The sequence below is a fragment of the Adelges cooleyi genome, unplaced genomic scaffold, assembly GCF_023614345.1.
Source record: "Adelges cooleyi isolate 19-005CV unplaced genomic scaffold, UGA_ACOO_1.1 ACOO_flye_CR_arks_rails_tigmint_CR_PRNA_167, whole genome shotgun sequence".
Lineage (NCBI taxonomy): Eukaryota > Metazoa > Arthropoda > Insecta > Hemiptera > Adelgidae > Adelges > Adelges cooleyi.
The window spans coordinates 924,321-950,133 of NW_026095824.1; the positions used below are offsets into that span (position 1 = coordinate 924,321).

The 25,813-nt window shown below is 33.2% G+C and overlaps 3 protein-coding genes across 4 annotated transcripts; 2 read left to right on the forward strand and 1 right to left on the reverse strand.

Annotated features, from left to right (window-relative positions):
* Window positions 1-1,283: 1,283 nt before the first annotated feature.
* LOC126832963 (uncharacterized) lies at window positions 1,284-2,058 on the reverse strand. The gene is made up of 3 exons (XM_050564037.1): window positions 1,930-2,058; window positions 1,615-1,771; window positions 1,284-1,552 (listed from the first exon to the last, which is right to left on the reverse strand). Exons 1-3 carry the CDS (start codon window positions 1,953-1,955, stop codon window positions 1,376-1,378), a joined length of 360 nt encoding a protein of 119 aa, XP_050419994.1. The 5' UTR covers window positions 1,956-2,058; the 3' UTR covers window positions 1,284-1,375.
* Window positions 2,059-2,239: 181 nt separating this feature from the next.
* On the forward strand, window positions 2,240-4,749 carry LOC126832798 (myb-like protein D). The gene is made up of 7 exons (XM_050563751.1): window positions 2,240-2,630; window positions 2,712-2,918; window positions 2,982-3,149; window positions 3,330-3,447; window positions 3,529-3,660; window positions 3,742-3,849; window positions 3,943-4,749. Exons 1-7 carry the CDS (start codon window positions 2,517-2,519, stop codon window positions 4,422-4,424), a joined length of 1,329 nt encoding a protein of 442 aa, XP_050419708.1. The 5' UTR covers window positions 2,240-2,516; the 3' UTR covers window positions 4,425-4,749.
* A 1,043-nt stretch (window positions 4,750-5,792) lies between these two features.
* LOC126832812 (myc box-dependent-interacting protein 1) lies at window positions 5,793-25,254 on the forward strand. 2 transcript variants are annotated; one of them, XM_050563784.1, is made up of 9 exons: window positions 5,796-6,162; window positions 21,731-21,866; window positions 21,976-22,166; window positions 22,863-23,144; window positions 23,220-23,347; window positions 23,422-23,456; window positions 23,571-23,786; window positions 23,953-24,095; window positions 24,176-25,254. In XM_050563784.1, the coding sequence occupies exons 1-9, from the start codon at window positions 6,052-6,054 to the stop codon at window positions 24,254-24,256; spliced, it is 1,323 nt and encodes a 440-aa protein (XP_050419741.1). In that variant the 5' UTR covers window positions 5,796-6,051; the 3' UTR covers window positions 24,257-25,254. The 2 variants fall into 2 exon arrangements, with proteins under 2 accessions (XP_050419742.1, XP_050419741.1); XM_050563785.1 differs by lacking the exon at window positions 23,571-23,786 and having other exon boundaries at window positions 5,793-6,162.
* Window positions 25,255-25,813: the final 559 nt, after the last annotated feature.

Below are 25,813 nucleotides of genomic sequence, written 5' to 3' on the forward strand. Positions count from 1 at the left end.
TGTATTTAAGTCAAAGTTAACGGCATTTTATTAGTTTTACATTTTTGTGTTACAATTAAAGAAATACTTCATTAAAGATTTTTATTTTCAATCATATCAAAACAAACAAAAATTAGTATGTGTATTTACCAATATTATTTTAAACAATAATATGTATGTCGTTTAAAACATAGTATATGCATTGCTTATTATTATTATACTGTGTTAGTTAATTTCTCCAACATTTTCCTTGAGCCCTTATTAGTTAGTTAAAATATAAATCATATTATTTAATGTTAAATAATAGTAAGTATTAATAAATAATTTCAGTTTGTTTTTTGGTATATTATCACATTTTTATTTATTTTAATCTATAAAAAAACTTCTGTAACACTGGTTATATTAAGGTAAAGAAATAAAATAATGAAATGTTTAAATAAACCCTTAACCATAAAAATAATACTCAATAGCGTATACGTATTTCGGCAGCAATGTTACCATCATCAGCACATACAACAATGGTTAAGGTTTTATTTAAATAATTCATTATTGTATTTCTTTACCATTTTAATATTGTTGCACGGCTTTCACAATGACATTTTTTTCCATGAAATAATTTATGGTCAACTGCAATTTTTGCATAAAATGAGTGAAGTAATAAATTAAATATTATAAATAAGAGTATTTTTTATGCATAAATGATGTATGCAAAATAATGTTATGACGTCATATTATTTCATTAATGCTGTATTTACCTTAATCGTAAACCCATTGAATAATAAATGATCACTGAGCACATTTGTGTGTCTAACCATCATGATAGATTTATTATTTAAAATTTTAGAAAAACTATTAATGTTTAATTTATTTACTACTTCGAAAAATTGATGTACCACATTTGAGGTGTCATAAAATTATAGAAATGCATGTATATATACAATTTTTCTCGCGGTGTGTCAACATTTTAAAGCACATAATTGAATAGATCTAATGTCAGCTATAGTGACAGGTGTTACACCTGTACTGATAAAATATGTGTTAAGTTAAAATTTATTTAAGTTTGATCACTTTATCTAGGAATTATCTAATTATCGACAAATAAAACTAGTTTTAAATTTAGTGAATTATTTTTAATTAAAGTTGCAATGAACAAAGTTTGACAAGCAATTATTAGATAAATGTTGAAAAACTACATTTTTTTTATGAAATATTTATTTTATGGTTCTACTTTTGACACGACTTGTAATTATTTCAAAGAACAGAATACTGTTATTTAAATACTAAACAACAAACATTGCATCATATAACATTTTTTTACAAATTTGTTATATTGCTAAACACATATTATACATGGCGTTTTCAAAAAATCAACAATATACGTGATCCAACTATAGTCTTATTCATTTGACTTGGTTTTATTCACTTGAACTTCAACTAATTGGTAAGCTTTATCAGCAACACGAGCACATTTATTTGGAACATCGATCACAAATTCTCCAGCATTATATACACTTTTATTCCAACAAGCTGTGGAGGTTGATTTAAGATTCTCAATTGATGGTAAGGACTGTACCTAGAAAAATCAATAAAAACATAAAAATATGTAAATTAGAAATCTAAAAAAAATGAACTTACTTGTTCTGGTAACTGTGACTGAGCCTTTTTTGTATATGGAGTCAAAATGTCAATAATGAATTTAACTAACTCACGAGAGGTTTCAGGATCTTTCCATAATCCTAATTCGGATGATCCAAATAATGTTGCACCAAATAAAGCACCTCTAATTGTAAAACTGAAACAATATTCATCATAAAATTATAATCAATATTTCAAAAAGTATATTATGTAAAAAATATTAACAAAGTTTTAAGGTCACCACAACCTTTTAAAATATATATTTTTACATATAAATTTGAAGTACAACAATTACAATTATTGGCAAACACTTACCTTAGGAATTTATTAAATTTACTCATTGTGAAACTAAATTCTAAAAACTTTATTTAGAATAAAATTAAATAATAATTGCACTATAATATTATTTAATATTATTAGTAAATAGGTATTGACTTCACGTTTACGAAACATGATAGAATAAAACTTGTAATTTGATGATAACGGATAACCATAGCCCGTATTGATAGGTCAATGATAATAATAGATAAGACTTATCAGTAATCAATCTAGATATTACAGCTTATCATTATGTAGCCTTTCGCAGCTAAAGACTTGATAATAACATTTCTATGACCGCGGCACTAGGTATTCCGGTTAAATTTTCATAATACTATTTATGAGTTAATTTATCAATAATTATTAATTATAGTTAATAGTTATTACTATAATTGATATTCATTAATTTTTAACTTCCTCATTATTCGTTATATGTTATTAGAGAAATGTAAACGTGCAGTTAAGGTTAAATAAAAAATTTGAAATTTAAAACTACGAAATGACTTACGTTTGTAACTAGTGTCAATCAAGTTTTGTAAAAATGAATACACTAACTAAATAATGTCTATGAAATAACTCATATTATGCAAAAAACGAATTCAATCAAGGAAAGGTTTTTCCATTCATGTGAAACAGGAGATTTGGAAGTAGTTAAAACAGCGCTATTTCATAGTGTACAACCATTCAGCCAAGATAAAGTGATTAAAATATATTATTCATCAATCAATATTTTAATTCTATCCAAGTCAGATAATCTGAAGTTGTATCCAAATTTTTAGTTTGGGAACACTGGTATACATTTGGCGTGCATGAAAAACCAATATGAAGTGTTAAATTACTTGTTGAAAACTGTAAAGACTTACAAAAAAGATGTTGAAAATAAGCTTGGTCGTACAGCTTTAAACATTGCTGCTTCTCAAGGCGCGTATGAATGCATTGACATTTTAGTCACAAATTTATACTGTGATTTCAATTCCACTGACAAAGTATATAGTATTATATTCAAGTTGATTAAAATTTATAACTATGCTATTTTTATTTTATTACAGCATTTCAAAAATACACCATTACACTGGTGTGTTATTAGCAAGTGTATCAGTGGTGTTAAGAGGCTATTGGATATTGGCGCTGATTATACACTTACCAACAAATTGGGAAAAACTCCTTTACAATTAGCTGAAAATACTTGTTTGGATATGTTTTACTATATAAAAGAAGTAATTTTATTTTAGTTTAATTGATACTTATTATCTTACTTTATTTTAGTTATCATACAATAAGTAAATTGTTAATTTAAATATTCGTAGTAATTTATTGTTCTCACATAATATTATTCTTTAAAAAATGGTGTATTGAGTATTTTAATGTATAATCAGTATTTGCTATAATTTCTTTAGTTTATTGAAAAGAAAAACAAACATAACAATAAATCAGAAATAGTTACACGTTCTACGCAAAAAAATATTGATCCTTTGTTATCAGCCAAATCATGTACTCCACAGTTTAATACAAACGGTAATTGAAAAAAGAAAAAAATATTTTTTAAAATTTTATTACAAGATTAATATAAGTTTTGCTTGTTATTTTTAAATGCAGCAAATCAATCTTCAAAATCAGAAACCAACTTTATAAAAAAAACTATCAATGATAATACAATGTATAATGACACAATACCTGAGCTGAACAATTCCAATAATCCGTGTTTCCTCAACATTTCAAACATAAAAAGTAATTAGCTTATATTATGCTAAAAAAGTTTGTTTTGTAATATTAATAATTTAAATAATTTATCATTTTTTCTGTGTTAAGATGGAGATAATTCAGTTTTAAAACAATTGGAAAAAGCTATTGAGCCCATAGACGAAACTTCTTTTGTGTCTTCTATTTTAAACAGTGGAAAAGTCATTCAACTAACAGGTATTAAGTTAAACAAAATAATTTTTTTTCTTTGAATTTATTTTTATTAATTTTATTTTTAAATTGTTATTATATTTTATACGATAATTTCAGAAGCTGGTATTCTTGCCCTAGAGTATACAAAGAACGAAGTTAATATACCTATTCCCAAACGCCTTGTAAAATCTTTTTTAAAATCATCTTCTAAAAACAATAGTCATGAAAACAATTTAGAAAACAAAAACTTTGAAAATGATGATGATTCAGTTACAAATATTAAAGGTCAAAAACGTTTAAAAAATGAAGAATCTACCAATAAAAGAATTAAACGCAATGAACCAATTAATAAGCGATTAAAAACCTTATTAGACGTACTAAATCAAGATTTAATTCGTGTTTCTAGTAATAAAAAAAATCAAAAGTCAGCTTCGACTGTAAATACTAAATCAGATAGTAGATACAATGAAGCCGATAGTAGTAACCAATTAATGTGTTTTGATCCCGATATGAGTTCACGTCGTAAATGGGTAGAAGAACTAACATTGTTATTGCAGAAAAATGAATGTAAGAATATTCCTGCAAATGAACTGCTTTAAATTTTGTATTACTATTGAGAGCATATCACATGTTGTGGATACTTCTTATGTTTTTTGTCAATGCCGGTCTCTACTAAGGTTATATGATCAGTTTCTGTGAATGTTTAGAAATAAGTAATAACTAATAATTCTGTTTCTAATTAGACATATTGTGTGTATTCAGCTGAGATTTTATAAAATAAAATAATTATTTATAAGTATTTAATTAATTATAGACAATATAAATATTCAGTCCCAGGTCATGTAAACTTAGACCATACATTTTTTTAACCTATGAATATTTAAGATTTATAAATTAGTTATTTTACTATTTATAAAAAAAAAGCCTAATAAGTATTATATTAGTACTAAGTTTTAAATAACTACCTATGTATTAAAAGAAAAACATTACTATTATTTTGATCTCAGGTACTTGTGATTTATTAATTTTTTAATTGTATGTTACTCTAGTGTTATTTATTTTTTATCAATTACTAGAAGACAATAAATATGTTTAACTGCCTATTATTAATACGTTTTCTATTCTCGAATTTTATTTTGCTTTTTAGTATATAGGTCTTGTAGTAAATGATTGAGAACTATATTACCTAAATAATAATATAGTAAAACCTGATAAGATCAGATAAAATGAACTATGTAAAATATATGTTTTATTAAAACCCTAATTTCAGTTCGAATGGTAGTCGAATTCTTGTACCTTTACGGTTGTGTGGTCAACGACACCGGACTGGACAATACGAATAATCTCACTCCCGAGTATGTGAATTTTTTTCAAAAAAACAACGGTGTTCCTATACGAATCGTGTTTCCTATTATTGAATAATATTTTATACAATATTAGCATGTCGACCGTGACACATGCATTCGATCTGTAACACTTGTATTATGTTGTAGGTATGTTCCGCGATGCGACGGAATACAACCGCGTGTGCCCATTATAGTGTTATGTTATGCGTCTAGAAGACGGCGAGTGAAGACGTACCTATATTACTAGGCACGTCGAAGAATATATTATTATATATTTTATAGAAACATCTTCGCTGCGGCCACAATGGATTTCCCTTCTACGGAGAGACTATATTTTACACCTGTCGGATACCTAGAAAACTGAGGGAGGGGTACCTATATTGTCTTCCGTTAGTTTTCTTTTTCGTTTTTTTTTATTCATCCCACTCGGGCCGTCGCTACAAAATAATAACAAGATCAGCAACGCGGGGGAACCGCCAATCGCCGAGGATGCAGCGACCCCACAATGGGTACGCCTGCAATATGGTAAAATAACATGGCATTCTATGCCGAATGCTGGTTTCGCCGAAAACACCGTAGTCCGTAAACTATCTCAGAACGTCCGTCGTATCGGACGCGTTTCCGTGGTGCGTTCTTGTGATAAAGTGCATTTTCGAAAGATTCAAAATCCAAACAACTCAAGGCGTGATTCAAGTGAATTTGATTCTTGCGCGCCTACTTAATTGTGAAATTTGAATATTCGTATAATTGCGTTGGCGTCGTCCGTTTCCGCGCGAACCCGACGCGTTGCTAGGTTCCAACCGGACGGTAGTAGCTGCTGCAGCAGTGCCCCTCGTTTGATAACGCGCTACGGCGACAGCCGCCTGGTGGCGACCACAACATGAATCAGTTGTTGTGCATTGGTGACCCGAGTCAGAACGTCATGGCCGAAAGCAAGGGATCCCTGATCGCCAAGTCCGTATCCAAACATGCAGGAAGGGCCAAAGAAAAAGTAAGTGCCACATTTATTTTGAATATTTCAAGTAGAGAGGACGCTATTATTTTAACGCACCGAATCGTTTATTGTTCGCCTGTAAATGGCTTATCAACAAAATATTATACATCTTTATCCTAAAAAAAATCCATATACGATCTAGTATACTGTCAAATCAATTTCAATTGCGTCGAACAAATTAACGTTACACCACATTGTTATGATCAATCACGAGTAATAATAATATACTCGCGTCTGCACGAATATCGTAGTAATATAGTTATAGTATAACTGTCTGGAGGCTTTAATGCGTTTTGGGTGTCCGCCAAAAAAGCAAAGTCTATAATTCTTAATAGAGTGTCGAAAGAACTGTTTGAAAGATGACGGATAATTAAATTATTGAAACTGTCGATAAGTGTTGTTAATCGCATTGCCATCGGTTTGATTTATTTTATTCTGCTATTTTTTTTTGGACGGTTGAAAACATAGTTTTTTTATTTGCGTTTACAATATTATATTTTACACGCACCAGTTCTCAGATTAACCTCTTATCATGTATTTCTAATAATACTGGAAATGCATTGTTTTTTTTCTGAAATTACAAGTAACTACGTCCTTAACGTTTATCTGAAGCTGTGTTACTGTTATCCAGTTTTCTTCCTATCTATGGCACGTTTGTTCGTAGCTCAAAAATAGGTGCTCTGCCCGGGTTAAAAGGTTGTTTGGACCAGTCTTCTCGAATTTATACAGCCCAAAATAATAAGGATTTTCTCGAACCATAAAGAATGGCGTTTTTTCGCTAGTATTTTTTTCAATCCATCTTGGACGCACAACGGTAATTGGAATCCGAGTAGTCACGTTGTCGTCGACACCAGACAGCAATTTCCGTGCATTTAAAAGCCAATTTGGCATTTTATCGCGAAGGCAACAACCTACGACGGCCGGCCGGCATGGCAAACGGACGGCGGCGGAAGATGGGGACGAATTCTTCAGGTCGAATGACCATTTCGCTCTTTGGGCTGTCCAAAAAACTGGCATCGTCCCAGAATTTATTTCTGAACCGTCTGCCGCTGGTGTCTTGCACGGACAACTGCTATAATGTCACCTATAGGATCGTCCGGACGCAGACGCTTATAATAATACATAATATTCCACTACGGACTACCTATTTTTATGATAATATTATGTATTTTTTTTTATGATGTACAAATGGCCTGTTTGTGGGTCTCGTTGGACAAGCAATTCGCTGTATAATAATAATTAATAACCTACTTAAAAAGCACACGACCAGTCCATCATTTTTAAGACACTCCGATACCAATAATTAAGACACACGTTTAGTAATTACATATAAATTTATAATTATTATTATTATAATAACGACGCATAGCTGTTGTAAGCCCGACGGGTGTAATGTCTCTTGGTGATAACAAAAATAAACGTTACGGCCGTTTCCAGTGCGACGGGGCCGTGTAAACAATAATAATAACGGTTTAGCTGAAAAATATATTCATTACGTTATACCTGGGTACATAACATTATTGTCGTATAACTCTACTTCCTAATGTTCAATATACCAATTAATATCGAAAACTTGAAATTTCTAAGAGAAAACAATAATTATAGTATATTATAGAACAATAGACGGTAATGCGATATCAGTTCCCAAGGCGTCTCTTAAGTATAAGTACCTATATAGTGCTGGAGGATAATATTGTATCGCTCTCCTACTTGTAAGTCTACGACACTTAATCGTCGTGTACATGTCGAGCGTCGGCCAAAAAATATCTTCAAGAATCTATTTGGTTCTAAAAATACTGCATAAATACATGATAATATAGATAAATACTATCGTGCGTGTATTGATTAAAAAATACCGTTATTCCACTGGAAATACACTGGTTGTCGATTAATAACGGATGATAGCGACCCGCAACGTTTTCAATTACAATAATTACACATGTGTTTAAAAACAATTACACCAGCAACGGGTTGAGACTTGAGCCTCTCTTCTTGAACATACCACACAATATGTAATATACATAAATAATAGGAATGAATGGCTTACGGGCGCGGTGTGTCATTTTTTAAAAAAAAGTTTCCCGTTTCTTTGTCAAGTAATCGTTTTTGAACGACTTCTGAGTTTTTATTATATTTGCAAAAACTAAGATTTTCAAACGCCGAGCCATTGTTGCTAGAGCTTTGCGGTTAATCGTAACAAAGTTCAAACTCAAGTATCGGAAACTATACCGTCTATTTAATTGTTGCCCACGCCTGATGTATGATCATAAATTATAATAAGATATTGATAATATGTCTAATATGACAGCACCGTGCATAGTTCTTGTAAATATTCCTAAATTTATTCAATTAGTAGTAATACATTGTTGAGCGTTGTCCCGAGCTAAAGAGAGAGGAACACTCGAGGCGGTCATTCTCGGCCTGCATACTTCTTAGGTTCAAGCAATGTATTTTATCGAACGGAATCGTGACAGTCATGACTTACGAAAGTGAAAAGCCAAAGAGAAGAGCTCAACGCATTAGCAAATCGAGACTGTATGGAATGTTAAGATTTTCAAAGGATTACCAAATTGCATATTTTTAGCTGGGCATGGTGAACTCCAAGTGATAAATGTTAATTGTTGGAATCTGAGAACATCAGTTGTGCTATTTACAATAATTAATTAAAAAAAAAAAAAAATATATATATATATATATTAATGAATAATGTGATTGTAATGGGGTTAATCAATCAGTTCTGATTCAAGTGCATAATATCGTCATCATAATTTGAAGAGCATTTTTCTTACAAAGTGCATCGATGACTCGAGTCTCTCCGATATATTGCTATTTTCTTGGTATATGATTTTTTTTCTCGAACTAGAACAACAGAATTAACAGACAACAATGTATCAACTCGGTAATTATCTTTATTGGTCGTTAATACATTTTTTTTTCACGAGAAATAATAATCAAGTTTCAAACTGAGTATGTCCTATTTGTGGCTTTTGAAATTAATAGCTGTATTAAAAGTAAGTAGAAAGAAAAGTTGCTCGCTATTTCTGTGCACTTAGTTTGTGTGTACATAAGACTTTTTGCAACTGATGGACACAAATAATGCGTAAACCTATTATTTGTGAAAACCTTCTAAATAAATATTGATTTTTTTAATTACATTAGGTTGTCTTTCGAGGCTTTGATTCTTGCCAAATATACCAATTCGTTTTATACTATTGAGTTAATTTCTACTAAACAAAACATCATTAAAACAAAACCATTTGTGTATGGCGTATATATGTAAAAAAGGGAAAACGTTTGATAAGAAGAGACCTAGAAATTATACTAACTACAGCATGATGTTAACGTTGTTTGGTGGACAGTGTAGTCTATAGAAGGTTATTGATTCAATATGTATGCATTATGCTCTCTTAATTCTTTTTAAACATTGATCATCATTAAGTTAATTATTAATTTTATAAAGAATTATTAAGTTTTCTTATTTAATTTATTTGTATAGTAGTATTACTTTTTAAAATATACGAACCAAACGACTACAACTGGTAATTTTTCTAAAACGAGTTATTAATCGCAATGTATTTGTCAATAAAACCTATTTCTGTATGTATTTATTTAATAGTTTACATTTTTTTTTATAAAATTATGAAAGTAATATTACATAATATGAATAAACATACACTCGATAAGAACACAATATTGAGAGTATATTTTTCGTTTTGCTTTTCTGTATATTTTTATAAAATACATTTTATACCTTTTTGACACCACTATCGTCTACTTCACTTTATGTTGACTGTATATTTTGTTGTGGCAATGTTGTGCTGTACGTTTTGCAGTCTGTAATTTTTAATCGCAATTTTTTTTCTATTTTTCAAATTGTTAAATTATTTTTTCTCTTCCGTTTCCGTTATTTCCACTACGTTTGGTCATTATTATTTCTCGGCGGACTTTACAGTTTTTCATGAAATTGTGACTGCGTTGGTATGTTTTGAACGGTATTTTTTTGGCTCCAGACGCACGTAGCGATAAGTGACCACCGATACGAGACTCCCCTAATTCGAAACAACAATGAACGCTGTATTTACCGTCTTGCAGTCGATTGATTTGTATCGGTCATACCATACTTATTCAATATCGCCGGTATTGTAGGAACGCGAGCTACTGCCACTAATGCGCCAGGAGTATACCTAGTTTGCTTGTGTTGGTTGTTATCGTGGTTCAGAAACCTCTAAATTAGCTTACCATCTATACTTGTATGGAGTATACACGGATATCTGTGTCGACGGAAGAGAAACGCCGGACAGGTTTGTTATCTGGTTGCTGCTCGCGCTCGAAAAAGGCATTCACCGTTCGAGAGGAGGATTGCCGCCGCCGCCGCAAGTGGGTTATGCGCTCACGACGAAGACGAAACAGCTATATTATAGTGTATACTTGAGTGTATGTGTGGCGGTGCTTACTATAGCCGCCCAGATGGAAGTGCAGGGGAATGATGGTGTTAGAGGGGAAAAAGTGAAATTCCGCTTGGAGGTCGCGCAGATTAGATACTTTACTGGATGTGAGCCTACGGGTCGTTTACAAACTTACCGACCGACGGTACTTAACACATCTAGTACAGTTATCAGCTCTCCCCCGGTCATATCATGAGAACACTACAGGAAAAGTGCGACGGTGACAATAATAATTATTGATGATACATCATCATCGGTGCGTCATAAATAGTCTGATAAGGTGTGTCGGAGTCGCGTGACTTCGACAAAATTAAATTGTTAAATTCAAATTATATGTATACGACATAGCTACATAATAATATGCAAAGATATTATCTTAATCACAATATTTGGATGTAACTAGTCAAATTCTAACGGCAGTCATAAAGCGTTCGAGCCCACTAAGATTGATAACTGTGGCGTACGTTCAAGTGTTTACACGGTGACCTCTCAGAAAACGACTATACAAGTTGTACAACAGTCGTGGCGGCTACATTTTTCTGAAGGTGACTGTGCATAAATCAGGGGTTCGAAAATTCACATCTACACGGCAACGCGTGTCGGTCGTGGGTTTAGTTGTGCGTTTTTTTAATAACCAGTAGCCGACCGAGTTACTACTATGAACTATTTTCCGGGTACTCCCTGAGGTCAGTCTTCGTCGGTATAATAATGAAATTATCGACCCTGTGAGATGTTTATGTTAGCTACATCGCTTGACCGTTGCGAGTAAAATTATACAGTTATACATTTTGACGTACCTATTTTTATTATATTATATTATATGTATGGTAAACATATCTGACAATATCCCAGCGGCGTTACGCTATCGACGTTTTAAGGATTCGTTATTGTCTTGTATTGATGTAACACCACCGGCTCCGGCACGGCACATTTTGTAGTGCAAGGTCATTATACCGTTTTTTATTTACTCGGTCCCCCGAGTGTGGTATGCATGTCGTTGCTGCGGTTAACATAATTAAAAAAAAATATTATTAAAAATTACAGATAGCACACCACTACGCGTGCAACCCAAAGAAAACCTGTATTTTCCATGGCTCACGCACGCCCATTTTCAAAATTCAGTGAATAACGCTCGGTCCAGTCTTGGAAAATTCGATTTTTTTTATCAAATCGTTGGAGGGCGTGAAAAATGCGGAAATTTCTATTATATTGTACGCTAATCTTGTTCCAACAACATATCGTGTCCATGGTCACTGCCGACACCGCTTCAAGTTCAGTGGAATAACATATATTGTTCGTATAATATACGAAATAAACATATTATTATAAAGAATTCGTGTCAGTGGGTGAAAGTTCATATGCCGTTGACCGAGCAGTGGCAAAGACTGTTGTGCATATAAATGTATATATTTTTTTTTCGATTGCGATGAATACCTACCACCACAATATTATACGTTTTACTTTTCCAACGTAAACGTTTAAAATGTAATTATAGTGTGAACGCCCATTAGTATAATAGTGTTGCGTATGTGAAAATAAAACAAGGTTATTCTCTATTACAAACAATGACTAAAAAATACACTACTGCATTTAAGGAGTGTACCTACATACATTTTTACGTTTGTCGCTGTCATTTCAACTGAAATTCTGAAAATATAAACACGGAGATAAAGGAATTAGTGTCTTCACCTCGGCGTCTTTTCGGTTACTCGTCTTATATGCCAGTATGTTTCTTAAGATATTTACGTTCGATTTTTACACAAATTAACGATTCTAGTTTATTGATTAATCGACAGAATTTTTTTGTTTAAAACATAATATTTTATTTCACCATATTCTATGAAACCTGATGCCAGTTATTATTGAGACCTCTTTAATGTCCTTGATTGATGCAATTTCAAGTTTTAGTTTTCATTTTTATTCTGGTCGTGTGAAAAACAACGTTGTGTAGTAGATAATAACCGACTTATTTCGTAAATTAATGTTAATAACTTGTATTTGCGGTGTGTGAAATATTCAAAAGGTCAGAAAACAAAAGTTTGCTTTAACATTGTACAGGTATAATCCGTCGATTATTTATTTTATTATTCTGCATAACTTAAGAACAGCATAATGAAAAATACAAACAAAAATTGCGCCGAAGGTTAGAAAAATGCACGCGCACAGTTCTTGAACGAGCAATTATGTAACTATGTATAATATAATATAATAGTAATGATTTGTGTTATGATACAGGTTTATTTTTACAAGTATGCGATAACAACCACTTAATTAAGACCGTGTTTACTAACAAGCTTGTGTTATTCTGTTTTCTGCACAGATTATTGTTGAATGAATTACAACAATAGTCTTGATGCTGAGTATTGGTATAATATTTCATAACTATAGCATAAATAATAAAAACAGAGATTATATTCACGCGTGACATAATCGTAGGATGTGTCATATTTTTGTTTGGCGTTCATATTTAAATGTTTGTGAATCAAATAATTATCTTTAAACGCCTACCAATAAATTTTCCGATACGGGGGATGGTAGTATCCCGTTTTAATTTTTTTACCATTGGATTATTACATGGATAAAATCCATTCGATAGTTGCTTATCACGTGTGTAAATCGTGAAACGCACAAATCAGTTAAGATCCGACTACCTAAGATTATGACCATTTTCGGCTAATAACGATAACAGTAACCGTTCACCGCATTGTAGTGTACCGTTCAATGACTGTATTACAATAATAAAGATGTGACGACTGTCGACTACCGTCATGCTGCCGTCGCGACCCCTTCGTTTCATCATCCATCTCCGAGAGAGGTTATCAATACTTTGGTTATTAACTTATAAACAAAAACAGTTATAACTTATAATAATCAATAACCAAACAATAAACACGCCGCCTCCATTGTAGTATTACCCACCAACTGAGTCTTATTACAAACTAATTAACGCCGAATTAATACGACACTTCCTGGAATCCAAAATGATCGAGTTTGCCCGTTTTTCGGTACGATCATCGAGAGAAATGATCCGAAAACTGCTTGCGGCTTTATTGTTCTTCTCCTAATTATTATTATATACATGGTTTATGTAACGCCGTTGTTACAGCCTAGTTGCCACAGCGGTGCGTGCACAAAAGTAGACTTCCAGCGGCGAAAGTGCAGCACCAGGCGCCACTCTTTCCGCGTGTATTCGTGAATCACCGGAAAGCGACAAAGAAGATTTCCACGATATTATTGTGTAAATTGTAGGCGTATGCAGATTTTGTCAAAAAAAAAAACAATATTATCTATAAAAAAAAAATAGGAACGCCCATTATCGGACGCCGATGTTTGTTTGACGTAATCGCGTGAGATGGAGAGAGAGATACGGCGGTGTGCGTGTTTGTGTATATTTTACACGAGAGAAAAATTATCATAATATTGTTATCGAAATCTTTTCGGATCGTTTACAACGTTGGTATAGAGAAACAACACACGGTCTTCGGCTCGTCCCACTTGACGACGCGATTGTCAATGGTGCAGCACAACACACACACGCATACCTATGTGCCTAATCGTCAAAATATTATATCGTTGTCCGTACGGTACACGCTGGTCGGCATATAATCCAGTCAACGACCTCACAGTGTGTAGCGCCCGCTTGCAATAATAAAATCGAAGCTGTAATACATATGTTGATATATTCCTAACGGGTTGCCATGTAGATGAGGAGGACACACGGGCTATCGCCGTTCGCATGGTACTATGGCTATGGCCAACCACCTGGCCCGTGTTCAGCGTTCATCAAAGTAGACCGTCAATTAACATAGTATTCCTACTATTAACAGCATTGATAGCATAGCTGTTATTTTACCGGTAACGTTTGGAGTCATTGGATAACCACAGGGGACAGGAGAGTTGTTGCTATTTTTGCGCGTACACCGGACCCTATACAATTATTTGGAGTCTAGTATAAATGAGCCTTACCGATAGGCTATAAAATTACCATTCCAACGACTCTGAACTAACTTCATTTGGCAGTCAAGATCTATATGCAGGGAACAGTATTTTGGTTGGATATTCTCCGATTTTTTGTGTTTTAAGACGACCAGCGTAGGTTCTGCATACAGCCGGTTATAAGTACCTCTTGTGCGGAATCTTTTGATTTTTTTACAATCCGACATGGTACGTTTGTGCGCGCGCGTTCGCCGTTTTCATCAGCTATATGCGTGAGGTCATTGTATGTTATTGTATAATATAATAATAATAATATTAATAATGTCCGTGTACACAAAAGGCACACCTTCATCTCGCTTAGAGCAGCGACTGCCTGCCTACATGGGCGTTTAGCGTCAAGGACGATAATACCTACACACACGCTCACACATACGCATACATCATTTTATAGCACATTTTTTCGTCGCGTTTTTCTCCAACTATTTTGTGGTTGTGCAACTTTTGCTGGGTTTACGAAAACATACACATTTAGATGATGAACGCGTCGCTACTCTGTAAGATCCAATCGAGCATTCTGTGCTCATTAGCCGTGTTCCGAATTAAGAAAACACGAGGAAGTACCGGCGTCACGTGGGCGACGCGAAGCTATGCAAGGGATATTATCGAAACCAGTTTTAGGATTTTTCTTTCAAAGTCCTTAAAAGGCGACGAGGCGAATTCTATTGAAGTTTGCGTTCGGCGATCGGGCGTGTCCCCCGGATGTATGTGTCTCTGTCCATGTCATCAGAACGACAACATAATAACTAGCCGTGGTGTAATACGTAATAGCTCAATAGCTGCTATACCCAAAATGTTAATCGACATCGTCCATCGTGTCGCCAGTTGTTGCATTTGTATCGAATCGGGTCTCTAAATCTGAATCTCGCTCGTCATTCCGAGAGCAGCAAAACAAATAGTTTGCTTGTACACAATGCTTTAATATGGTCGTCAATTTGTAATAACCAGAAAAGTGTGCATATGAGTTAATTGCTCGTAGGCCTAATCTAAAATTATATAAATTAAACTTAAACGTGGTTATCGTTGGAAGAGCCAAAACACTTTTTGGCTGCCGTTATTTAGACGTGTAGGAAATCGGCATCCCAAAGTTCACGTGGCGCTTATAGCGGTAATTTTAGATTTATTTAAGATGGTAATTTTCCTATACTTAAATTTCGATACAATTTTGTTAAATCGTCGAGCAAGAAGGTCGGCGGCTGTGTTTCTATTTGGACAATATGTCCTGTTTTTAAGGTGATAGTTTAATTTCGTTCGAACTCATGCACAGCCTCCTCGTGAACACGTTTAATTCAGTTGACGATAAATAGATAATGTATTTTTAGAATCGAATCGTTAGTTGAGTCAATTTATGAGCAAGTCAACACTTTTAATAGTGTTGCTACATAAAAGTCTAGAATGATTTTTTAACAGTCGATTAAATAATATTATTAACGACCAATTTATTTTTGGAAGCTTATCGTTCGACAACCCTGGTAATGAGAGATGTACAAAATGTATATATTACATAAATTATTAAACGAGAGTTTTAAATACTGTTCGCTAAAAGTAGGAGACAATGTGTGAGGATTGCGAGTGGGATTTGACTTAGTGTCTCTTGTCTGTATCGGCGTGAAGACTAGCGCGCTAGGGACCACTGCCATCTCCATCGTTGTCGTCGGTGGCCTATAGTTATTTTGGGTGCGTTGATGTAACGGTGGTATATTGGTATGTCCAGCGAACACCGGTCTAAATTTACTTTTTTCCCTGGTCGTCCGACTATAGAAGCGAGCAGTACACGCACTGTCAATATTAGCCCGTACAGTGCACACTTTTCTAGAGAACGTCACGTTAGTAAAAAAATAAAAAACACAAAATTATTTATTCGACAATTAAGTCGACTGTGGCCAATACTTACATTTTAACAGCGCTAGTTTTTAAATAACCGCACGCGACACAGACTTACAAAAACCGAAATAACATGTGAATGGTATTTAACCATGAAAGCGTGGTGTTGTTAAGAGCTTGAAGTATTATCGGTGCTCAGTGCTAGAAGCTGGAATTACAGCATTGTAAAAAAAAATTAATTTGGCATAAAGAAGTTCGTTAAAAAAAGATAGGTAAAAAATAACGACAATTTGTTTCATTTTCGTTTATATTGTCCAACCCACAAATTAATCGAAAATTGTTAAGAATTAGAAAATAAACAATTATTATTGTTAACACTGCCTCGGGCTTATGAGAAAGTTACAAAGTCTGTACCAAGTATAATGTACTTCGGTTAAATATCTCAAATCCTAAGGCTACTAAGTATAAATGTTATTATTCTGTATCCGAATTATGTTCATTGCTTTATTATTACTTTTGTTTTATTTGTCTAGCAATTCGCAATCCCATTAAATGTCCTTTTACGAGTTTAAATAAGTTTTTTTTTATTTTCGTATTATGTAAAACTTCCTTTGATGTTTTATTATCGATGATTCGAAGAAAGCGATATTAATGCATTCATAATAAGTAGTTTGATCATTTTTCTCTATTGTTATCAATTCGTTGAACACTTGAACCTTTTTGTCGAAAATTAATTTGATGGTTTATTTTACTAAACTCATATTTTATCGGCGCCATGCCATAATCCTTTGGCCATGTGGGCTTATTTTGTTATCAATGCCTCAAGGGTCAGGCGAATCGCTTAAACTCGCATATCGCGTAGGTATAACATTTGGTTACAAATTACGACATCCACACATCTTTTACTAGTATTCTATACAAGTCTGACTCGTTTTAGTTTTCGTTTATTAATTGACACTTTTATGAGTTTCATAAGTTAATGTCAGTCACATTTTTCGCAATACCATCAAATTACATAATATTGAGAACTAAAGCAAATTGGACAGTCTTAATATTTTATTTAACTTGTATAGTATGTCTTTTATTCTCCTCTTTATTACTCTCTAAAAACAAGCATATTAGAGTCGAGACTCGGAGCAGCTATGTCATTAGTTTGGAAGTATTATTAAATGTGATTAAATCGCTGTCAGACGCTTTAATGAGATCCCGTTGATGCAAGAACCCGCAAACAAGTATAAACAAGCATATTATGTATCTATACATATTTATTAGTTAGAGTTTCATAGACTCGCGTCAGAGCGTTTTTCTTGGCATTATTGAGAGTTATTACTTTCAAGTCGCTAACTACCTCGACTGCGAAATTAGTAAACTGTAAAATTTGTAATATTAAGAAAACAAAACTCATCATTCCAAAATCGATAGCTTCTCTTAGCTACGTATAGAAGTCAAAAAAGAAATATTTTTAAAATAACATACTCGTAACGAGTACAACGGTTTTACTCTCAATACCAAACCATCAATTTGACAGTTTGTGACATCTGTCACATACATTGTGACTGCCCATTTTTATTTATTCTACATAATGCTTTTTCTCTCTATCCTGTTTCAATTTTTTGTAATTTAACTTTTTAAAGTACTTAAAAACTATGTCGGCCAACTTTGAGTTTCACTTTTGAGACTAGTCAATTATTATCCATAGTCTTCCTATGCAGCTGTACTCTTTGACTCCTTAACTATGTACGACTTCAAAACAAATAATAGAAGAATAACACTCTTTACATCTAGAATATTTATGTTATGAATGCTTCTATGAACAAGAATATTGTAAGCTAACAAATTGAAGTGGTCTACGGTTGATTGATTACTAATAAATTAGTAAAGTATTCTTATGTTGAAAATGATACATTATTTAACAATTATTACTGAAGTCGAGTGTGAAACTTGAGAGGTGTAACTACTATTTTCATTATTAATATTATGATTATTATGAAATAATATTTTCTACGGTCTAACAAGCGTGGGCCACGGTTTCACACCACCGCCGTCTCCAAATCAAGTGGGTATCCACCTAAACACTACACTAAGGACAATAAATTATTCTACGCAACAACCGCGGTCCGGCGTCAAATCAGAAATTCTAGAAAAATCTTTAAAAAAAAAATCCTATATGAAGCTTTATTGTTGACGACTTGTTTGATTTGACGATACTAAAAAAAGTCAACAGTTCCGTTGTTTGTTTGTACTCATCTTTGTACTATATTATTTTACTCATATTTTTTCGATGATTATGATTTAAACTGGTACTGCTTATCAAGCATATTTATGATAACCGTGCGCCTAAATGAAATCATTGATAATTTGAATAATATAATGATTGCTTGTGTGGGAAGTCCAGGTCACATCACGATTTACGTTTGTGGACACTATTAGAGTAGAGAGTACGTTATTTCCATACTTCCAATCTTATTATCAATATTAGAAATCGGGAATTGAGCTAATTAGCTTCCATTTTTGATTATTTATAAGATTTTTTGTGTCATCCGAACCGGATGCGTTTCCGACGCAAAATGCATTTTCGTTCGCGTGTATTTACTGCTATGTTTGCTGAATACAAACTATGAACGTGCAATGTGTAATATTTTATAATATTGTTTTATCGCCTCGTGGCCGTGTGTATGTTATGCGCATTGAAAATGAACGCTGCTGCCATGCCGCGACAAACGACTAATAACTATCAATTATTTTCACGTAAACCGCTCAATAGGAGGTTGAAGATGACGTCATTTTTAACAAACAGGATTATCCACTATCTAGTTAGCGGCAAACGCTAATTGCAATTGTCTTATTTGCCGGCGGTTTTTAAGCCTTATCTATAAATTTCGACGCTACAACCGTTAGCTAGAAATAACACACAGAAATCTGGTGGATGGGCAAGTTCTGACGACGACTTGCTAGCTCGTTTGTGGTAAAACTATAAGGAGATTCCGCGTTACCAACAAGGATAATATTAGGGTATTAAAATAATAATTCTAGTAACACCGTGTGTGTGCTGGGCGTTCGATAATAAAATATAAATCATGCTTTATTACCAAACTAGAAAACAACTCGTCATAATACCATAAAAGCCTTCAACCGTTTCCAATAACTTTTTGACGTTTTGTGTCACGTGTATTGTGTGTTGACCGATCGATAATCGGCTCGAAGGCATATGGTTTTTGTTTCTATGTGCACCGAAATCGTCGGACCGGGACAAAAAAAAAATCTGTTTTTAGTACACATCACAGCAGAGGTGGTTCCGCCAATATAGGTATACTCGATACCGCCAATAGCGTTTAAAAAAATAAACTAACAACGTCCTGACGTTCCATTCGTTTCGAATAATATTCCGGTAAATTAATTTTTGCTTAAATTTTTCGTACCCAATTCGGGTTGTCTTGTTACACAATTCTAAGTGGTTGTCCCACGCGAGCCGTACCGCTGCTGCTGCTGCGGCATGTACACCGAAGAAAAGCCCACGTAACGCCCTAAAACAAAAACGAACGTAGGCGCCCGAATAAACTGTGTATACTTTATACTTATATACAAAAAAACTAATTTTAACTTAGCAAAATCTGCATACAATGTACGCCGGCGACGACGACATCCCGAAATGAAACTTTTTTAGATGAGAATAATAATAATAATACAAAAAACAATATATATATTGTGTTGCACCATATCACCGTAACAGCATAACATGCATGTATCTGGGTGAAAGTACTCCAATAATAATAATGCAATAATAGGATTTTGCCACCGAGAAAAGTCTGTTTTCCAAGTCTCGCTGATATAGTATTATAAGAATGTGTTTCAGATGTTCTATGCCATATGGACTAGATTTATTTGCATTGACGTAAACATAACGACGACACGGTCTGTGGGTTAAGACGAAGCCTAGTAAGACAGTGACCGTCATGTAGTAGAGAGTAACCGGATCGTTGAGCTTAGTGCGCTCCTTTAATCTCTGAAGTGCCCTATATTATTGTTTTCTCCTTTAGCTTTAGCTTTCACCGCCGACGATATTGTTCAATAAAAGACCCTGGCCCTGACCGTGAATTAATATTAACGCAGCGCATGCCGTTGTGATTCGGTTTTTTTCGATTGATTTGTTTTGTATGAAAATTAAAAAAAAAATCAATTGACTTGATGTCTGTTTTAAAGTTTTCGTCTGGGAAATCTGTACAATTCGTCCACAACTACCGCAATTTATTGATTTTTTTTTTTGTATAAAAAACGTTTTAGTGCCGCAGGTGATCGCAAATTAAACCAGAACAACGACAACTAAATACTAAATAGCAATAATAAAAACAGAAGTAGTAAAACTCGACCTTGAAAAAAAACTAATAAACCCTACCTACGGTGTATACTAGTACATAATAATATATGCACCGTGTGTCTAATACTAATAATTCACAATGCCGCACTCGCTCGACATTTTTTACTACCCGTCAAAACACATGACATATTGAGTACTTATTACTTTCCAACATCAATGGTAATAGAGTAATTCAGGTATTCGATATAACCATACAACGCCCAAAAAACACCTAAATTATTTTTGCACTCGCCTGGGTTTTCATATCGGTTTTTGTCGCATTGTTACTTGATGATCAATTAATATTATCATACTTAATAATTAATTTACTGCAATGCAGTGTGTATTTTATTTTAAACGTAGCATTATCGTTGTTTTGTTGGACTATAATAACATGGTATTTAAACTCAAATATTCGGTTAAATATTGCTGTTATTTTAATTAAACCCGTATGGTCGTGATCGGATTTGCAATTAGTATAACATATATTATTATACATATTTGTAATATCATTACGTTTTGTCACTGCGCATTAACGACGGTTGGTTTTTGAATTTGCACTTATATCACATAAGTAGGTACTTTTACGGTCATAGTGTGACACTATTTTCCCAAGACACCAGTCGATGATGAAAACGCGAATAATAAATGTAGCTATTATCGTCATTATACATTTTATTGCAAAACAGCTTCGGTATTGCGAAATGCGCAGTAATATTTTAATAAATTCTAGTAGTGTTATAATTGCGTTAAATGTTTAATTACTACTAGAATATTGCAATTGGGCCGTAGGAAAATTGACACATGTATAGTGTGTAACCAATAAATTACCCGTATCCATTTTGATATAAAAATGTAGCTTGTAAAGCTTAGAGTGCCCAGGTTAGGTTTAGGCATTACGGGGTTACTTTTTTTTTGTGTATATTAATTATTGTTTGTTTGTTTTTAGTTTTTACAGAATCTGGGCAAAGTAGACCGGACCGAAGATGAAATATTCAACGAGCATCTACAGAATTTTTCCAAACAACAAAATTCGGCAAATAAATTGCAAAAAGAATTTACCAATTACATACGATGCGTCCGAGGTGAGTTGCGACCTTACCTTTTGTCATTAAGTCGTGTTCGGTGTTGTGATATTTTCTTCGTTGACTCCTAGTTCGGTGTAAACTAATTAATGTAATTTTTTGCTTTCAGCCGTCCAAGTAGCCAGTAAAAGTCTTATGGACACGCTGAACGAAATGTACGAGAGCCAGTGGGTCGGCCACGATCACATGTGCACTCATTCCAATAACTTGGACATGTTGTGGAGCGATTACAGCCACAAATTGGCGGATCAAGTGCTCATTCCACTGAACACGTACCAAGCTCAATTTGCCGAAACACGAGTAAGCTATTATGTGGAATTTATATTTAAAAAAAAAAAGGTTGTCGATTAGGCATGGGACAGGGGAGGTGTGGGGAGGTACATTATATATATTTGGCTATTTAATTTTGGTGAAAAATCGTTTTCGCACATCACACAATTTTTGCCGATTATAGGATGACTCGTTTGCGCACATTTTTATCTTATATTTTTATTTCGCGTTGGCCGTTAAACCTTTCTTCCTTATGTGTATAATCTACCGGGGGTTTCCGTTTTCCGCATTTTTGTAAAAAGGCGCATCATTTTTAAACCTACCTGTCAATGACATTATAATTATTGTGTCAGCAGAAAGTCTTCAACGTTTTCAAGGACTATTGTTTATGAATTTAATATGTGCAAATGAGTTGTCTTTTAGGTAAAATGTGCGCCAAGTGGATCGGTGCCTGATGCATTAGTTTCCTCCGAATTACTATCCGAATTGCTTCCGGTGACCTTTATTTCTTATCGTTATATTTTGGGTCAAAAATTACTAGTTTCAAGGTAACTAGTAGCCCAAGTGGATGTAGCGTTTATTTTTAACGAACAGATAAATGTCATAAACTTTTTTGTGCTGCATTTGGGAATTGGGCGTCGCAATTTTGTTGAACTTTACCTTCGTAAAGTTTCAAAACTTTTGTGTATACATTACTGATAATAGTAAAATTGTTTATGTAATTAGAAAAAAATCGACAAGCGCAACAGGAAACTGGTAGATTACGATAGCCAAAGACACAGCAATCAGTTGGCTAGTACAAACAATGGTGTCGGCAAAAAGAAAGACGAAGCGAAAATGATGAAAGCCAAAGAACAATTTGATGAGGTAAAGCGGAAGTTCGACCTTATCAACAGCGAATTGCACGATGAACTACCAGCTCTTTACAACTCTAGAGTGTTATTCTTGATAACCAACTTACAGCCATATTTTGCTGCCGAACAACTATTCCACAACGAGTCATCAAAAGTATGTTTGGAGACAATTATTCGCTTCTGCGTCGTTGATCAGTTTGTGTAACAATTTGATTTTGAATGTTGACAGGTATTTGCAGAAATGGAATCAATTGTTGACAAACTAGCCAATGATTATCAACACCAATCAAAAATGTTAAACTACTTTGTCCGAAACAACAAGACAGTGAACAATGTTGTCAATAATGTACAATCAGCGTAAGTGTTTATAATTTATAAAAAAAAAAACTTCCCTTTAATAAAAAAATTGTTACAAAATAATTGTATTACAGGTTGCAGTCACCGGTGTCTCCAATTTCCATAAACGGTAATTATATTTTTTTTTTATAAAAATTCCCATTTAACGATGTGTTTGATGTAATATTGTCGTTGTATATTGACTAAAATGAATTTTTTGTGTGATTACTAATGCTTAATGTAGAAGATGACACTACCAAATCCCCGAGCTTATCACCTTCCCCTCCAGCAACCGCTGTAAGTAAAACGCCCGAAATCAATAATGATGTGCCACCAAAACAAGTGGTCGAAGAAGAGAAATTGGTTAACGGTAACAGTCCTCAAACCAATGGCGTGGCGCCAGCTAGACACGAAAATGGCAGTAACAAGAATCTAGCCGCCGAAATCGAAATTCCTCCAGGTACATTCGATTAGATTTTAACCAGCTGATGTAGTTTGATTACGTTATGTATATTTGGTCCTTTTCCTTCTTTCTTAATGCCTACTCGAAGTAGATATGTCAACGTATTTTATCATGATTTGTTGTTGAGCCCAAGAAATGTGTTTATAATTTTCTTTTTTTACAGGAGCCACAACTGATAATTTACCAGCAGGAGTTTTGTACAGAGTGGTGGCAACATATAAATATGACGCAGAAGACACAGATGAGTTATCATTTGAAAAGGGAGAAATTATCAGTGTAGTGTCTTACGACGATCCGGAGACTCAAGTAAGTCCTTTGTGTGTAATGCCGTTTGTTATAATATGTATGTGATTTTTAAAAAAACACCATGTTTTGTGTCCCACCAGGAGGAAGGTTGGTTAATCGGAATTAAAGAAAGCACCGGGGAAAAGAAAATGTTCCCGGCCAATTTTACCAGGCCGTTGTGAGTGCCACGGCGTCGTAAGCACAAGTGGATTGCAACAAAACCGAACATTATGATGAAGCTCAGTTTCTGGTTTATAGTGTTTTCATTTTATTTCTTCATGTCTATGTTTGTGTATTCAAACGAAAAATAATGCCGGTATTTGTTTAATTGTCCAATAAAGTGTGGGAAACGACAAGTTATATGGCATTTAAATATCATTTATGTTTTTTTTTTTTTTTTTTTTTTTTTATTGAATTACACCAATGCTATATGTTACAAATATTATATATATACATATATGTATAATATTTAAAATATGGCTTCCCTAATTTGTATATCGATTATACAATATACCATAGTAGTATAGTATTAAAGTTGATGATGATAAGTATTGATTTGACTGAATGAGAAATCATTACGAATTTATTAGATTTTTTTTTTATTTATAATTATTTATACTTAGTTCAGCTTGTTTATTAATCTATGAAAATCATTGAGTAATCAATATAATACAAGTGCCTTTGCAAATACTTTTTTTTTTATATAAAACCAAAAAAATACAAAAATTTAATATTATGTGTATTTTTTTTTTAGTTAAACTAATATGTAATTAATAATTGGCAACTTGACCAAAGCAATTCACTTCAACTCTTAAAATTAAATGTGTCATTTTTTTCATACCATAAACATTTTGCATTTCATGCTCCTATTCTATGTCTACTACTTTTTTTTCATGTGTTGTTATTTTGTTTGTTGTATTTGCGTGTTAAATGTGTTTTTTTCTATGTTTTAGTGAGCGATTTGTAAAGTAATTTTGAGCATTTAAGTCCACAATTTTATTATTTACCCCGTCCTCATGCCCTCTCTGATATAGTCAATAATATATTGTATATAAGTTTAGTTTAGACCATAATTTATTTTGCTAAGTATGAAAATAATATTGTATGTATTTTAATTAACTTCAGTAGATATCAAATTAATATTATATACTATATTTTATTATATAAAAACTTAATATTATTTTTTTTTCGTTGTATGTTTATTATTTTTGTTTTTTGTAGGCAACCTAACAATTTTTGATATCCAGTATTCTAAAATGTATTAACAATAAAATATATTATTATTGGCGTTGCAGTTGGTATTTGAAATACTCGCAGTTATTTATTATTCTCAGAAATATAATTTAAAGTTCCCATGCACCCAAACGGCCACAAAACCATATGTATTCAAACTTTAAATTTTCTATGTTGAATATTAGAATATGTTTGAGCTTCGATGCCGAAAGTTCTTAAATTATGTGTTTTTTTAATAATATGAAAGTGATAAAATCATTTTCAACTCTGTGCTAAATTATGATATGTATTATCATTTGACAATAATCGGCTTAGCAATCAAACAGCTATCGTGAAATCAAATACAAATCAACTTATTATACAATACGATAAAAAAAATGGCTGACTTTTTTTTAAATTAATTTTTTAATAAAAATTACTGTAATCGTCGAGCGGTGTCTGGATAGACACAAGCAAGTATCTACTGTAAATCTAGAGCTAAGAAAAATATTGTACTCACTTGATGA